The following is a 19041-nucleotide window of genomic DNA, read 5'->3' on the forward strand; positions in this document are numbered from 1 at the left end:
ATTAGCACATATGTGTAAGGGGAACCTTTACCTTTACATTACAGTATTTTACCTTATTCACATTCACATCATTTGGAAAAAAAGCAACAAGAGCATTTGCTGAATAAGGCTCTACAGCTGCCATGTTCCCCTGTAGATCTAGAATGCGATCCTAACAAAATTGCATGTCCTTTAAGCCCCAAAGAATGACAACATCCCTAGGTTCAGTTAAAGAGCAGAAAAGTGTTAAGTATTCAAGAAGGAACTTCATAAGATTAATGGTCTACCAAGGAATCCAGACTATTTCCCAAATAGCCACACATGTTGTTTCAGATGATTTGCATTTGTTAGACTTGGGTCAGCTACTCAAATGAATCCTACAACAATCTTGTATTATATCCTAACCCTTAATCTGAACTTAAACTTTCATGGATAATTAGTCTTGTTTTTTCCTGACCATATCTTCTGCTCAACTGTTGTATTTTCTGTTGGAATTCCATAGTTGTATTTTGCTAGTTTATATTTAACATGTGTTTTCTTGCTGAACCTGATGACATTATTTTAGTTAATTCAACCTGGGTTGAATTAGCTTGGGTCAGGTTGGGTCAGCTGTATAAAATAGCTAAAACCATCCAGAACAATTATTAATAATTTGCCTAAACTTACCCTGGAAATTTGTTGATAAGAACTAAAGGCAGTATATGCCTATCTTGGCACTTGTCCCTGATTTTTAAGCTAAAAATGTTAGAGGGTCATACCGCACAGCAAAGCAACAGTTTTTCAGCCCAGTTTTTCTAAGACACTGAAGATTGGTACCCAAATGATTACAATGTTTCTTAGAAATCAAAAGGATGAATTGTGGTAGTTTAGGAATCAGCATAAGCCTGTATAACCCCAAAAGGAATATCCTAGGTTGCTATGGTGGGAGAGAGATGGCAGATGGCAGTAGCCTTCCGGTAACTGGTTGTTTGCAAGAGTCTTTGATAAAGAGTTGGAATAGTCTGTATTAACCCGCCAAAGGTTAAAAGAATTTTAATAGCTGTCCTGAAGAGTTTGAGGTAAGATTAAGTTCAATGAAGTTTTTTCATATTTATTTGATGTGTCAGAAATTGTTTAAAAGCAGTTGACTGCCAACTTGATTAAGGAATGGAGGGAGCACTTATTCAATTGCCCCACAATTGAATATTTTGTTTAAGATTCATAAGTTTATTAATAAGTTTTGTAGTTTAATATTACTATGGTTACATTGAATGATATATTCAGGATTCGGAATGTATCATTATATGAAGAATGATAATCCTGGTTCATAGAAAAATTGATAATTTTAATGGTTGTTGTGATGGAAACAGGAGGGAGTATATTTGCCACTTTGACTTATTTACAAAAATAATAAAGACAGGATATCTATCTATCTATCTATCTATCTATCTATCTATCTATCTATCTATCATCTATCTATCTATCTATCTATCTATCTATCTATCTATCTATCTATCTATCTATCTATCTATTAATCTAATCTACCTACCTACCTACCTACCTACCTACCTTTGGAAAAAGCTTCACAGAAGAAAATAGGAACAGGTGGCTATTGATTGGCCCCTCCCAGAGAGCTTATAGGTGGGGCGACGGGAGGGGAATTTTGCAGGAAACAACAATTTACTGATCCAGCCGTAGAAAAAGATTGGGAGAATTTCGTGAGTTCAAGCCTTGTTTCATAGAGAAAGCTTTCTGGGCTCCCAGACAATGGGTTGCTTATCTCCCTCCTTAGTTGTGGCAGACAGCCAAGTCTGCGGCCATATATATTGTAGAGGGTTGGGACAGAACAGTATGTGATAATAAAAAAGAAAATATTAGTTACTTAAAATAGTATCATTCACTATAACTTTAAAACCTTGAAAACCTTCCTTATTCTTACACCACATATGGCTATGATTTTACTTTTAGACACTATTTGAGGATTTCAACAACTCCATCCATGCATAACTCTCTTGCTGTTCCCCTTTCTCCTAACCTCTAAATTTATTTTGCAATTCAATCTTGATTCATTTTCTCTGTCAGAACAAACCTCCTCAATCTACATCTTCCTTACAGATTGCTCACTTTCATATTCACTCCCCATTCATGGTAGCCGTCAATCTCTTCTTGTTCTATCACATAGGTTTCTGAACTAAAACTTGCCTGCTATATCCAGTTTCGTTTTTGCTGATGTACCTCATTCTCATATCCGTACAATGAAGTTCACAGAAGGACATTCACATTCATTGCCACTTTTTTCAACATGCAGTTCTTACAGGAAACTTCATACTATCTCCTAACTTTCTAATAGCCAAGATTAATTAATTAGGGGAGCCCATGCTGTTAATGGAACCTGATATAGGCAAATTTGGAGACTATGATGTGTGAGATATGTCAACTTTTGTATTTTGTATTTATTGTGTTTGTTTATTTATTTATTGTACATTGGTGTGGAGTTATTGGCTTAGGTATAAGTATGATCTTTATTGTCATTGTACTTAAATACAACGAAATTGGTTTTAACCTCACTGGTACAAAATTATAACAGAAACGAAAAAAGAAAGAAAAAGAAAAAAAACTAGCGTGTTCATGGAGTGATTGTGGTTGTGTGAATGTGTAGAATGTGTAGAATGTGTAGCCAAATAATTTTTTTCAAATAAGATAATATAAATAAATATTCACAATTCTTAAAATATTTCCATCCATTTCCCTATTATTAGTGGAACTGGGATTTTTGAGGGATCTCTTCATCTGCCCATCCAACCAGATGCAAAAGAATGGAGGTGTTACGGCTTCCATCATCCAGGGAGCTGGCCCTAGATGGGAGGCCATTTTGGCTGAGGCGCCTGCATTGTGAAATCTTCTCTCCCCCCCCCCACAGGAAATGAGATTGACCTCATCACTCCTGAGCTTTTGGAGGTCCCTCAGGCGTGAGGACCTCAGGGATGGGTGAATTTGTGAGGTGGTACTGTTATCATTGATGTCCCTTTATTTTTTTCTTTTCTTGCTTACTTCTGCTTTTATAGTTTTAATATTTTTAATAATTATTTGAAATGATTTTGTTAACAATTGCTTTATATTTATCGTTTTATTGATCGTTATACTGCTCAGAGACATTTTCTGTAAAATGGGCAGCCAGAAAAAAATTATAAATAAAATAAATTAATTAGTAAACATTCCCCCAAAGTACCTTGTTCCACCTACTTGCTTATATTTATTTTTCCATCAACATACAATTTGCAATAATTTTCACTATGAAACACTACTATAACTTTGATATAATCTCTTTTCAGATTTATATTTTTTATTGCACATACAATTTGCCTGATATTCATTGCAAATCATTTGGTTTTCTTCTGCTAACAATATAATGTAGTTTACGTGCCAAAATTTACAGAGATTCACAGCTCTAGGCAATACACCTCTACTATCATTGCAAACTTCCCCTTTACATTTATTCATAGATATATTAAATAGTGAAGGGGGACATATTTTTTGCCTTACACTATGTAGAACGACAAACCATTCACTGAAGCATTCCAGTTTTGTAGTCATCCTTGTTACTTTTTCCTTCATAAAGGAAAGTGGTAGCTTTCTTTTAATTGTCAGACAACTGTGTAGTCTTTACATGGACATTAAACAAATTGCACAGCCACTTCATAAGCAAATCTATATTTTAACATTTCATCAGTTTCTTTATCTACCCCTGCAGCCTTACAATTTTTCCAATATTTGTGAACATTACTGATTCTAATTTTCATCATTTTTCTAAGTCCCTAACTTTTTTAGGTTCCGTTCAGTTCCACTCTATGGAATGGTATCACTATCATTTTCATAGAAAACTCTAAGATATTCCTTCCAACATTATCTTGCTTTATTTTCATATAAATAATTTCATCACTTTTTTTATTCCATTCACTTGGTTCTGGGCCCCTTTCACTCATTTCCAAAATAATTATCTGAAATTAACACCAGTACATTTTCTATGCTTTAACAGTTCTTTATTTTCTTTAATCACATTGTTTGTAGTTATCTTTCCCCCCTCTATATAAACACTATATATTTCTCTCATCCTCATATTTGAACCAATTATTCTCTCTCTTATTCATAAGCAGTTTCTTTCCTCAATCCATCAAGTATCCATTATCCAACTTTGGATCCTTTGATGGCACTCTGTAACATAATTATTTTCACTCCTTTCCAGTTTCCACTGTTGCCAAGGTACCATCAAATAGAAGGTCCATGCATTTACTGACACAAATTCATGTATATTCCAATATTCAAAATATTTAAATACGTTTCTATAAATGCCTTTATTTTAAAACAAACATGGTAAGCCAGTTGTACATATGCTGGATTATGAATCGAATGCCCAGAACATTAGGAAGCCAAAGTATTTGTTATTAGGCTAAATGCTAATTCTATACAAAATAGTAATTGAATGTGTGCATTTTTCTAGTGTTATGCATATTCATAAATTCAGGTATTTCATTTTACATATTTATAAATGTATTTATTCATAAATGCAAGTCAAATTGTCCTTTTGTAGATTTAACCATTACATGTGAGTTTTAAAAGGTGACAGTAACACTAAGGCATTACTATTATTATATATCATTTTAGTTTGGATGATTCTAAATCAGGGATGTGAAACTCAAGGCCGGGGGCCAGATCCGGTCCACGGGGTGCTCAGATCTGATCCTTGGGGCCGCCCTGGAAACCGTGAAAGACTGGCCTGCGGTGCATCTGCCAGTGAAAACGGAGCTTCATTTTCACTGGCAGAGGGCTGCAGGAGGCAGTTGCAGCCAAAAACGGAGGTCGGGAGCTGGTTTTTGCTGGCAGAGCACTCAGGCCACCACAGGTGCCCCCGACACAAGTGACGTCAAGCTAGCCATGCCTACTCTGGCCACACACACACTGCCTCCCCCCCCCCCCCCGAGGTCAAACACAAACCTGATGAAATCGAGTTTGACAACCCTGCTCTAGATGGTATACAGTTAGAATGACAATATGTAATATATTGATACACAGTATAAATGTAAATAATACATTAAATATAATAATTTTACATAGAAGTAAAATAAATTCAGTTCTTGACTTTTAAACTTGTATTCATCTTAAACCTAATGGCACCAGCTTTGAGAGGGAGGTTGAATCAGTTCCTGTTGTTTTGTTGATGGGACCTCAATATGAGTTCTACAGTATTTTCTATAAATCCCAGGAATATTTCATTGCTCTTTGATTCTGAAGGGTGTGCTTTCAATTAATCCAGTAACTTTAAATAAAGTTTTTTTTTTAAAAAAAAGCGGGTTCACATCATCCCTAGGAGTAGCAGTAATTTGGTAAAGTCTATACCACTCTACTTTTTGTGCCAGGTTCCTTGAAAGAAACTCTCTCACTACTTAATTGTAAGAACTAGCAGCCTATTTTCCTCTCTGACTATAGATGCATGGATGTATTATTCACAGGAAGCTTGGAAATTAACTTTTTATCTCTGCTTTAAAAAAAATCAACAAGTCAACCTTTAATCTAGGAAACACTTGAGAATATCATGGTTGCTGGTTAATAGAAGAGTAATTTATTCAGAGTATTTAAGTACTGATCTCTGATGAAAACACTGTTTTGTCTCTTTACAAGATGAAACCATAATGAATGTCAATGGTTCTTGAAGAATATTCATTTCTTTTTTTAATTACATAAACTGATATAAACAATATCAGGATTCTGATAAACTGGTTGGAGGTTGTAAGTAGAAACTTGAAGGGTCTTAGAAAGTCCCATCATTATGATTCCTAAAAAAAGATACCATATTTTTCAGAGTATAAGATGCACCGGAGTATAAGACGCACCAAGATTTTGAAGAGGAAAATTAAAAAAAAGGTTTTGCACTCTGCAAACTTCCCCAAAATAGCCAGTTTTTTGAGAAAACAGGCCCATTTTTTGTCAAAAAGGGGGGCATGCATAGCCTTTAGGAGGCTTGTAGAGTGCTCCCGGAGGCTGAGGGGGGGCAGAAATGAGCAAAAAACAGTCCATTTTTCACTAATTTCTGCCTTCCCCAGCACCAGCAGCACTTTGGAAGCCTCCTAACGGCTATGCACATCCATTTTTGCGAAGGGGGTGGGGTTTTGGGAGGCAAAAAAAAAGCTGTATTCAGTGTATAAGACGCACCCAGATTTTCTGTGTACGTCTTATACACCTCTTTTTTTGAAGGAAAAAGGTGCATCTTATACTCCAAAAAATATGGTACTCATTTTTAGCAATCCAGTGGATCTTTGTTTTAGATCCAAAAGACCAGATGTCTTTTGTGGGCCACTCTAGATTTCAACGTGTCAGACAAAAAGATTTACCAGCAAGGAAGCAGAAGCTTGTTGAGCTGCAGACCTTGGGATAAACTTAGGAACAATAAATTCCGCAATCTCTATGAAAAAAAAAGTGAAAAATTTAAGCGCAAACTTAAAACATTTCTTCTTCATGATAACACAATTGTTCCGGTAGAAGAGAAGATATGTAGTTTAGGAGAGAACTGTGGAATCATTGGTACTGTCCGAGCTTCATTTGAGCAATTGTTATCATGAAAAGGACAAATATTTCATTCATTCATTCATTCATTCATTCATTCATTCATTCATTTTAGTTTTATCCCACCTTTTATATTTATAACTCAAGGCAGCAAACATTCCTAATACTCCTTCCTATTTTCCCCAACAACTCTATGTGAAAAGGTATATTATTGAACTGAAATTACTTAACCTGTTTGTAGATGTAAAAACATAACACAATATTTGTTGAATTTGGCCATTTAACATTGTGTTATTTATAGGAATAGCAGAAAGAAATGAAGGATGGATGGATGTGCATTGCCAAAATGCCATGTACAATAGACTGGGAAAGAGTTTTAGTTTGGCACACACCACACCTTAGAAATAAATACTGACCCTAGTTGTTGTATAATTATTGTGTAGGATATATATTGCAAACTGTTGCCTAAACAATTTGGAAGATAGATGGATTATTATTTTTTTGCCAGAACATTGGCTGTGTCATTCCCCCCCCCCCATTTCTGTATGGCAGTTCTATTTCAGTCTGTCAATACATGCAAATGTTAAATGATATGCAGGTAATCAAGTGGTTCATTTCCATATTTTGTGCAATTCACACATTAACAAGAAGAAGAGCCACACACAGTGTATACTTTCTGACTATGCTAACAGCATTTTGAAGTGATGCTTTTGCATATCTAACCAGAAGGAATATATAACTTCATCTCATATACTCTTATGCATTCTGGCAATGAAAAAATGAAGTTAATAGTAAGTTAAGAAACCCTGCCACTCTCTATTATGGAAGATGCTTCCTGTATATAACAATACAAAATTGGCTGTTTTTCAGAATGTACTTAGCTTTGCAAATTAAGCTAGTGCGCCCCCATGCATGCGTGCATGACCCCCTGTGCTTCCCCACCCGCACACATGCATGCATGACCCCCACACATGTGCCCCATCCCTGTGCATATAACCCCCGCGACCCCCCCATCAGAATATTTTTTATTTCTTGTTAGAAGTGATCAGAAAAAATAATACAGGCAGTTCAATTGAGGTTGACATTATATATTGTCCCTGTACGGGCTGGTACAATAAGTAAGTGCATACATTTTTGTAAACACCATTTCTCAACATGTTTTTAACTCACACAACATAAAAACTAGCTATCAGTTCTACTAACCCAGTGGTGGGCAACCTTTTTTTTCAACTGAGCCAAATCTCGCCAAAACCACGATTGAAATTTACTTTGAGAGCCACATTTTTAAAACCGAAAATACATAGGATGGTACATTGTTTTTAGTTTCAATAAGTTTTTATTGAGAATATTCTGCATGCAAGTATCCACATAGGTCGGGAGGATACAAATAACACAACTAATAAAACAAAAACTTTAGAACGATATTATTTATCGATAACGTTAAATTCCGTAACATTTGCCTTACAATGTAGAGAAAATTACATCCTGACATTGACTGACAAAGTCACAACCACTAATGTGAACATTGGCCTTGCATTTCCTTGGATAGTTTGAGTAAGTCAGGTTTGTATGTTGTTGTTTTTAATTTCATCTCTCTCTCCCACTTTCTTTCTTTTTTTCTTTTTCTCTCTCTCTGGCTCTTTGTCTCTCTCTCCCTCCCTCCCCCATCTCTGTCACTCTGTGTGTGTGTGTGTGTCTGTCTGTCTGTCTCTCACTCACTCTCTGTGTGTGTGTCTGTCTCTGTCTCTCCCTCTGTCTCTCTCCCCTCCCTTCCTCTCTCTCTGTCACTCTGTGTATGTGGGTGTGTCTGTCTCTCACTCATTCACTTAATCACTCACTCTGTGTGTGTCTCTCTGTCTGTCTATCTTTCTCTCCCTCCCTCCCCCTCTCTTTCTCTCTCTGTCTGTGTGTGTGTGTCTGTCTGTCAGTCTCTCTCTGATTCCCTCCCTCACTCCCTCTCTCTGTTCCTCTCTCTGTCTGTCTTTCTCACTCACTCACACACACACACACACACACTGTGGTCACCTTGTTGAGTGTTCCAATCACATTTGAAACACTCAACAACTGGCCTGCATTTATGGTATTTTGCAGCATTCTGCAGTCATAGGACCAAAATTGGTTGTCACTCGCCCGGGCTTTTGCAGAAGCTTCCCTCCGAAGCCCGAGAGGAGGGAGGGGAGCGGGCACCCGGCACACAGAAGAGCCGCATTAAAGGGTGTAAAGAGCCGCATGTGGCTCCCGAGCCACGGGTTGCCCACCACTGTACTAACCTATTCTACTCAATAAGTAACCTTTTTAAATAGTAGTTTTCTTGTAAAATGTATATTACAAAAATATATACCAATTATTAAGTAAACTATCAAAGTCATGGAATCATAACTCTTCTGTATAATTTTGTGTTTACTAAGATATTTGCATATTTAATAATAAAGTCAAAATTTTCTCCCAATTTTTAGATATGAAATATTCCTTCTATTTCATGAAGTTTCTGATTCTTATGCACAGAGGAACATACCCAGTCACACACACTGCTGTGATATGTATATTGTAAAGCAGGAGTGCCAAACTGGCAGCCCATGGGTCAGATGCATCATGTGCCAGCCAAGCCCACCCCAGCTCCATGAAGGGGAAAAACATCACGATATGTCACGTGATGGCAACATGACGCAGCCAGTTTGATGCCTGTGTTGTAGAGAGGTACAGAGACAGTTGGGGGAAAAAAAAGCTTTCAAGATTCTGATATATCAGCCTGTATCAATAGAGTTATAGAATTACTTTGATGTCTGTTTCCTAACCTGGTCTACCTTGGATGCCTAGGATATATCAAGCATGGGGTAATGCACGTTGTATGGCTAATGAGAAGAGCCATAAACTTATTTCCATAGCACGCACACTATCATATTTTTGTTAAATATTCAAAATAGTTAGAAGAGTTTAAAAATAAAATATTGTTCAATTAGTAGTAAAAAGTAAAATATTTGAAAACAGAATTATTTTTTGTTTCAGGTCAAAACAAATACCTTTTATTTCCTTTTGCCAGTCTATATCCAATAACATCGACTTCCAATCTTGTCAAAGATCAATTTATACAATAGTCTAGGTTCACTAAGTTAAATTAGTTTGGAAAGTCATCATTTACAGTCTTGATTGCTTGGAAATGATGGGACACAGTGGAATTACACTGAATTTTGCTAAATCTTGTTTATAACATTTGGAGAAAAGTAGAATCTTGTTAAGCTTACCATCAAACAAACATATTTTGTAAATTAATTTTTAGCCATTACAATTTAAAGGTAATATCATTATTTTTGATATAAAGATTAGCATACATTTTGCATGCAAATGTGATGGGTACATTTTCTGGCATCTACAGGAATTGTTGGGAAACATTCTGATGTCTCTAATCTTAGAAAAAGTTATCAGTCAGTATTGAATTAAATGATCCAGATGGACTAATAGTCTGTTATGATAAAATAAATTCATTTGTAACAGAGTAATTATTGTGTCATATGAGCAAGACTATGATAGAATTTGAACCCAATTCTATACGATATAAATCCGGCACTTTAGCTGGTAGGTCCTTTTAATAGCTACTTAACTATTTTGAGCAAATCTGTATCGCAAAAGCATTGTATTTTCAAACGGAAACCAAGGACTGATTCAAATATTATGTGTAAACTTTTACTATCACAACAAGGCTTTTCCTGCTGACTACATAACGTATACCACAATTATTCTAAAGTCCTAGCTTCTTCCCTGTTAATTATGTACAAACTGTCAATTTTTGAAGTAAACTTTTTAACCTGTAAACTGTTTTGGCTCCTGAGTGGGATAAGTGGTGATTTATTGTATTCATAATTGCATTCTTGATTGTGGGAGTTACTTTAAAATCTAGAGTTTACCAGAGCAGGAATGCCAGTTAGCAATAGCAATAGCACTTAGACTTATATACTACTTCACAGTGCTTTACAGCCCTAAGTGGTTTACAAAGTCAGCATGTTGCCCCCAACAATCTGGGTCTTTATTTTAACCCAGATTGTTGACACAGATTGCCCCCAACAATCTGGATTAACAATCTGGGACTTCGGAAGGATGGAAAGTAGAGTCAATCTTGAGCCAGTGAGACTTGAACTGCCGAACTGCTGACAGTTGGCAGTCAGCAGAATTAGCCTGCAATACTGCATTCTAACCACTGCACCACCATGGCTCTTAGATCAAGAAGCAATTGCAACTTAGCAGTAGGCCTGAGTGGTCCAAGCACTGAGGATCCATTAAATTCAGAGAACATTTTGGGAAAAAACCCACCAGATTAAAGTACACTTGGTATTGCATGTTGACTTCATTCTAATACAAAAGACAGTTATCAAATTGTGATTGAATTGAATTGAATTTATTCGATTTGTTAGCCGCTCCCTCTCCACAAAGGACTCGGGGCGGCGTACAATAAAAAGACACATAAATAAATACATACACACATACACATACATATACAGGGAGGAGGTAATAATCATTAAAAAACATAAAACAACAACAATAAAATTATTAGCCAATAAAATACCCCAATTTAAAATTACGAATTGAAAAGACTATCAGGAGGAATAGATGGAATTATGGTTGAGCCAGGCCGGATAATTGAAAGAGGTGGGTCTTGAGTTTTGTACGGAAGGAGCGGAGATCAGAGGTAATCCTAATTTCAAGTGTCTGTTAAGTTTAAGCTTCATGAAGTTTATCTTAATGGTATTTTAAATATATGTGTGGGTTTAATTTATTGTTAACTTTTTTGGACCCTGATTTTGATGGAAATGGGAGATGGAATCATTTAATATGTAATGTTCTTTGGTAAAACTGTGTTCATTATTAACTAATCAACTTACCTAATGGTGCCTTTGCTAACAAATTAACACTTAACTGGCCATGTTTGGCCTTGAAAAACTAAGCCACATCTAATTGGTACTTCAAGGGGAAACACCAAGAAATAGCAGGCTATAGACTAGAAAGAAAGGCAGACTATTTCTGTATTACTGTTAATAAATTGACATGTGTCTGTTCATGAAAAGGTCAGAAATCCAACTTGACTCAAATGAGACCACATTTTCAAATAAATAATGGAAGCTAGGGAAAGAAAATTGTATTTTTTGTTCAGTAATTGCACGATCTTAATTATTAGCATTTTCAACTTATACTAACCCTTCTAGTACATTGTAATATTCTACTAAGTTTAATTTTTAGAATTACTTAAAGAATGTTCCAGATCAAGAGTAGGAACTTGAAAAAAGTTATCTATAGGTAAAAAATGACTGGATGCATTGCATTTAGTTTAATTTTGTTGCAAGAGTTTACTTGCAAGAGTATATGATGTACTGCTGTGCATTTCCTACAAATAACAGGATTTGAACAAGAGCTGATGAGCTATACCAGGTTCTGTTAAGAATGAGAATTAACTTTGTACTAGGAAATGGAGATGAGTTAACAGGTAAACAGCCTCTGTTTTAAAAAAACAACATTTCTATTTTAAAGTTAAGATTCCCCCCAACTGTTTTTCTATATTTCTATTTCATGAGGGTCTTTTTTATTACTAAGTATGTTTCCCAGTGTTAGACTTGGCCATATCTCATGAAGCAAAGAGCCAGCCAATGAGTTCTGTGTGCTTTCAGTGTTTTATAAGTAAACATTTTCACCAAAATGTAGCTAATTTTCTTTTGATTCGATTGGGCATCCAAATAAGATATTACTATGATGTTTTTTTCTGTACAGAAATGAACCGAGTATGCAAAAACCTACATGGTGCCCCTCAACATAAAAAACACCTCATAATAGGATAGAAAATGTTCATGAAATTATTGTAATTTTTCATCTGAAGCCATAGACAATTCATCGGGTATTAGTAATCAGCTGATAGAAGATTGGGCTACTGAACAGACTGTAGTGGGATTTTTTTTAATGGCCAAATAATCTTTCATGATAAAACACTGTTTTTCCCATTTCATTGCTATTATCTTGGAGCTAAAATTGCATTAGCTATTTGATGATATTAGCTGAAAAGAAGGCATTAAGAATAACCATGTGTAGAGATGAAAGAAGGCAATAACACTTGTCAGATGGTCAGCTCTATAAATTAGGTAGATAAATAAATAATGAAACTTGTTGGAAATATTCAGGAAGCATCACCTAGGCAAAAAGAGGTGAAATGGTTTTAAGTTCAGATAACAAGATAACATTCAGAAGCAGCTCAGGCAGATACCTCTCTAAGTTGCTGATGTATAAAAATGCTGATGTCGACCTCACCCTATTCCTAAGAGGTCTGTAAGGGGTATGCATAAGGAACAGCATAATGAGACTTTCAAGTTTATAACCAACCTCAGTAAAAGTAGTTTTAGTCTTCCAGGGGAGTTGATTTCCTGGTCAGGTGGACCTAATGGGGATGACACCTGATTCGAATGTACTTCATTTCTGAAAGAAAGATATAGAGATATCTTAGGTATTGTGACTAGTGACAATCTATGTTTGTCTTTTCAGATCCCCAGCTCAAGGGCATAGTGACCAGGTTATATTGCAGGCAAGGCTACTACTTGCAAATGCACCCAGATGGAAGTCTCGATGGAACCAAGGATGATAGCACTAATTCTAGTAAGTGCTCTACGAAACTATTCATTACCTTTACAGACACAAAATGTAGAGAGAACCATTCCAAAATGAACATCCATCATTTGTATCAGTGGTGGGATCCTCCCAGTTTAACAACTGCTTCGGTGATTGCGCGATTTGCACGTGCATGCTTCATGCATGCTTGCGCCTGACGCGTGCTGTGCGCGCAGTTTGAAGAAATCTTCACTTCCGGGGTTTCTTCGGAGGAGTAACACAGCTGATTCGCATGGCAATCTGCTCTTCCGCACGAATCAGCTGAGAAAATAAAAGTAGGAAATAAGAACAGGTGGGCCCATCTGATCATCGAGATGAAGCAGTTTGCTCCCAGTTGATCGTCGGAGCTACCAGTTCACCCGAACCAGTAGAATCCCACCCCTAATTAGTATGACTTCAAATGGGTCCTACTTTTTTGTGGTTCCTGATATGTCATTTTTAAAATCATGTCTCTGTTTCATGTCTGCTGATGTCCTCAGAAATGAAGAGCCCTCCTACCTCATTGCAATGCTTTAGTAAGGCTAGTGCAAGGCTGTGAAACTCGTGGCCCATGGGCCGGATGTGTCACTGGCAAAGGGGGAAAAAGTCCCAAGATGTCACGTGACGATGCGAGTTTGAGAGCCCTGGACTAGTGAGTGCTCTATTCCTATCTGCCAAAAACTAGAGAAATCCTGTAAAAAACACTCCAGAAAACATTCCCTCAGTTTGAATTCTTTAAATACTGCTTTCTTAATCAGCAGTCTTTGCTAAAATCTAATTAAGGGAGATTTTGTTACAGTGGTATGAAATCACTGAAAGAAAAATTACTACCTAAGAATCACCATGGATAGAATGATCACATTACACTATCAACATTTCAGAAGAACAGAATTGGAAGGAGATCTTGGGAGATCTTCTAGTCAACTCTCCACTCAAGCAGGAAACCCTATGCCATTTCAGACAAATATTTTGATTCCATGTCTATAAAATACATTTTCTCCTTATTTCTAAGGTTTGTTTTAGGCCCCCTTTCTCAGCTTTTTCTCATGCTTAATATATGTGTGAATATAGTATTTCTGAATATTAGGATTGATATCCACATTTAAATGTAGCACTTTTGGCATAGATACATTTATTGATTTATGGGTTTATGTACCCACTCAACTTGTAAAAATGCAACTCTTGAGTGACATACAGTAATAAAAACAATACAATATTCTCAGCAATGAAGCAACACAGAATCATCAAAGACAAGGAATGCAAAGTCAGGGTACATCACTATATCCTCCATCTCTCAGTTTATCTAACATCTTGGCCCAAAGCCCAAGGGAACAGCCAGGCCTTCAAAGACTATCAGGGTCAGGATCACATTTTTAAGGGGAGGTATTTCCACAGGACAGGAGTCACAAAAGAAAAGGTACCTCCTTTCCTAAATCTCTCCTGATGGCATTAACTCAAGAAGAGGCTTGGCAGGATGCCCACTCTGCTGGAACATATAGAATGGCAGAAAGATCTAGAGACAGATAGTCCCACAAATAACTTGTTTGTGAGCCATGAAGGGCTTTATAGGTAACAACTGACAACTTGAATTGGATTTGAATTGGATATGGAGGTCTACTGTGAGCCACTAAGTAGAGGTATCAGATGGCTTGCCATGATGGAGAAATTATTTTGTTTATGTGATGACTGGCTGTACCACATTGTTTATTTGCTGCATTATTTCCATATATGAAACTAGAAGTAATTGAACCAGAATATGACCAGAATACAAATGTATTTAAAGATAACTTAAAGCTTTCTGCGCTAGTCTAAGTGTACTTAGTCTAAGAGGACTGAACTTTGTTGTTTTATTGTTCTCTTATAATATACTAGCTGATACTTGCCCGGGTATTTATTTATAGGGGGAAAATATCCGGACCAAACATAATTTCTAATATTGGATTTTTCCCCTTACCAGAGGGAGCCCCCTTGTGGAGTACTGTGAAACTGTTACCATGGCAACTCCACTGCACTGTACAGTAGAAGCCATTTTAACAATAGAAACCATTTTAAGTCACAAAGGGCTGTATCATAACAGAACACACACCCCGAGGGTTGTTAGGGGTGTCTTACCCCCACAATATTTTTGTGTACCAAGTCATCTGTGTACCAAGTTTGGTTGAAATTGCTTGAGGCGTTCCAGAGTTATGCTGGAACACACACACACACAGAGAGAGAGAGAGAGAGAGAGAGAGAGAGAGAGAGAGAGAGAGAGAGAGAGAGAGAGAGAGAGTGAGTGAGTTTATATAGATTCAGAGTCAAAATTTGACCTGGGTTTGCACAACAAGTTAATGTACTGTAAATGGCTATGGTGTAGTTCAGTGAATGTGTGAACCTTATGACCATGGTGTAACCCATGGCTTAGTGCAGTGATGGCTAACCTTTTTGTCCTCACATGCTGAAAGCATGTGCGCGCAACACACACACCATGCTCCTCCCCACATACACACATGACTCCCTGCGCCTAGCAGGCTTCCCTGAAGCCTCCTGGGACCCAAAAACAGGTGTGGGGGTTGCGCACTCCCCCCCTCTGCGCAACCCTTGACCCCGTGCATGCATGCATGACCCCCACGCCTCTACGCACATGTGCGTGCATCTTCCACATGAGGCCCACTCACCGCGCATGTGCAGCAGAGACCGAAAATCAGTTGGTTGGCAGGAGGCGCATGTGCATGCACGGTGCAGCTGAGCTGGGGTGATGGCTCACGTGCCTCCAGAGAGGGCCCCGCGTGCCACCTATGGCATGCGTGCCACCGGTTCACCATCACAGGGGAGGGGGTGGTGATCTTCACGTTAAGTTCAGAAGAGTGGCCTCCAGTTGGTGTTGCAGGTTTTATGAACCCTGCTCCCATTACTGTAAATGGAATTTCAGTGATTATCTATTTTATCTCCCATGATAAATCGTGTATCTAAAATGTTATAAGCTATGCTTATTATGTCAGCAATATTATTCCATTCATGTCTTTGCTCCCCTGTCTTTGCTTCCCTGTGATAGATCTTCTTTATTTTTACAGCATTGTTCAACCTCATACCAGTGGGACTTCGAGTTGTTGCTATCCAGGGTGTAAAAACCGGCTTGTATATAGCCCTAAATGGAGAAGGATTCCTTTATACATCAGTAAGTAGTGCATCATAGTTGTTATTCATAAAGTAAATCCAATTCAGTCATAGAAAATCGTTTTGGGATTCTTACAGGAAAGTCAAAATAATTTCAAATGATGCATTTTTTTATTTTAAAAGTTTGATATTTTATTATTCTGCTTTATTAATTTAATCAGGTAAAAAATGGAAAGTCATGACTTCGATAAGAAAATCTGTGTTTATACACAGGAGGCAAATTAAGGGAAACTAAACTATATTGGAATAACATGGTTTTCAGTGGAAGAGATACAGTATATTCACATGATTATTTCTTCTACTGAAATTCTAATGTATCTCAGTACATAGGGTGATTTCAGTATTTTCAGCAGAATAAATGATTAATAATTGCATAGTTTTCAGTTTGGAAATATGGTGAAAGGGTAATTTTTAAATACAAAACATGCAGACTATTTAATGTGATTTATTACATTGGTATGCCTGTTAGATGTATATTGTATGCTGTACCTTCGCCTCTTTGAAACAGAATAGGAGGTTTTATTTATTTTATTGACTAGTAGCTGTACACCCTACCTTTCTGTTTATATAAACATTCAAGACTACTTACAATAATTTCAAAAGAAGTATATGATTAGTAGAATTGAGATCATTCAAATCAGTATCATTAATCAATTAACAGTTTGAAGTTGATAGGCCATAAATATGTGGGGTTTTTTTAATCCTGGGAGATTGGGACTAAGAAGCAATAGAAGAGAGGGTTTTCTTCCATATATTATTAGCTAGATAAGAATGGGACCATTTTGTTCTGAGGTCATCGTTGAAGTGCAAGACTTACAGACTTTTAAAAGTCAACACCAGCACCTTAAATTAAACAGCAAATAACTGACGATACAGATCTTTCATTGTATCATATTCTCTGTTGATTCTCACATCATTTGGCAGCATTACCATTGTAGTTGCCATGTTAGAGCACTTTTAGGATAATCCTGATATCAAGATGTTATAATCAAGGCATGGATAATTGACACTAAGTCTGATTGGCTCAGGAAAGGTCACAGTTGGCACATTAGCGATACGTATGCAAATGCACTCATCATTACTAGCAAATCTGATAACAGCTGAACACCAAGGGACACTCCTAAACTGCAAATATGCTCTTTCCAGGGATGTCAAGCCGATGCCAGATATACTTCACCTCAACCTCCAAGTCTAGTTTTCTCTTACCTCTTCTTATTGGCATTTAATTTTAGCTTATTTTCATCCAGCCCCATTATCAAAATTAATCAGTATGCAGAAGTACTAATTGCTGCTTTGGGGTTTGATGACAAGAGAAGAGTAGAGCTAATCTCATCACTCTTCTATTTGTAACCTACTCTGAAGTTCTTAGCAGTTTCATGTACCAGTAGACAGGGCAAGACAGATCTCTGAAAAATACTATAAATCAGCAATCAAGTTGTTGAATAGTGTTCCTCCAGAACACCTTCTGGGCATGTCTTGACAAAAATGATCAGAACCATTGCAAAACAATGTCTCCAAGACACAAACTTCACAGAGAGGTTTAGGAAAACTAGTAGGGTTGCACCTTCAGCCCCAATTTACTACCGTTTCCCTGAAAATAAGACCTCCTGGGATAATAAGCCCAATCGGGCTTTTGAGCGCATGCACTAAAATAAGCCCTCCCCTGAAAATAAGCCCTCCCCAAAAATATTGCAGCACAGCAGCAGCCAGGAGGTGACCACGCTCGCCGTCTCCTGCACCTCAAAAATAATAAGACCTCCCTGAAAATAAGGCCAAGTGCTTATTTCGGGGGTCAAAAGAAAATAAGACCCTGTATCTAAATCAGATTGAGATAACCAAAGCAGGCTTAATATTACAAATATTTAACTTGATATCTGTGGACACCCCTGACAATGCTGAAATCAAAGACACACTTGTTTAACAAGGGGCCTAGCATTGTGGTATCGGATTTCCACTAATGCTATGGGACTCTCTCCTTGTCTTCTTCGGCCAGGTTCTCTTATATGCTGCCCAAATGTCAGAGAGAAAGCAGGAGGAAGACATTTCTATTCACCTTTTTCCATTGGGTCGGCAGAAATCAATGATACTGACTAGATTCTATCCTTAATTTCTGTTTAATTATGTAGATAACAGTTCCACCTTGGTACTCAACTGCTTTGAAATTCACCAAATTTGATACTCAACTCATTTTGATGTGAAAATGTTGTCCCGGTACTTGTCATTTGTTTGATATTCGATGTGCAAGCCAGAACTTGTTAATGTCAGCTGTCTCATGACTTTCCAGCCTAAACAGAGGCTCCTGTATTAGTCAGTTGGTTTGTTTGGTACTCGTTTTAAATACTTGTTGTGTCTCCCGGAACCAATTAACGATGAATACTGAGGTACAAGTGTATGTACATCTCTACCAATGAACTATAGTTGTTTAATTTTGAGATGAGGTTGCCTGTGGCCAAGTATGAACATGGCAACGTATAATTGTTAATCTAATTAAAGTTGTATGCTCACGGGACTTTTCTGTTTAATGGGTTCCTACACTGCACTGTAGATGCTTTTATATGATATATGATATATGCTTATATCTCCTCTGTTTAATGATATAGACACAAACACCAGTTTTCAGCACTGCCGTTTCCTAGCACATAATATATACTTTAAAGAATATAAGCTATTAGAAGAGATATTTGATAGTGCCTTATGCTTTCTCAATGTCCTGCCTAAAAATATACAATGAGTTGCTACTGTAATGATTTA

The 19041-nt window shown here is 37.1% G+C and overlaps 1 protein-coding gene across 2 annotated transcripts in view; it reads left to right on the plus strand.

Annotated features, from left to right (window-relative positions):
• Positions 1-19041, plus strand: part of FGF14 (fibroblast growth factor 14) — a 382025-nt gene that overhangs the window by 249486 nt on the left and 113498 nt on the right. For both annotated transcript variants that reach the window (XM_081946764.1, XM_081946763.1), the window contains exons 2-3: positions 13033-13143; positions 16188-16291. In XM_081946764.1, the coding sequence (XP_081802890.1) occupies positions 13033-13143; positions 16188-16291 (215 nt within the window). The remainder of the gene's footprint in view (positions 1-13032; positions 13144-16187; positions 16292-19041) is intronic.

This window comes from Natrix helvetica (assembly GCF_964273705.1).
Source record: "Natrix helvetica genome assembly, chromosome: 3".
Taxonomy (NCBI): domain Eukaryota; kingdom Metazoa; phylum Chordata; class Lepidosauria; order Squamata; family Natricidae; genus Natrix; species Natrix helvetica.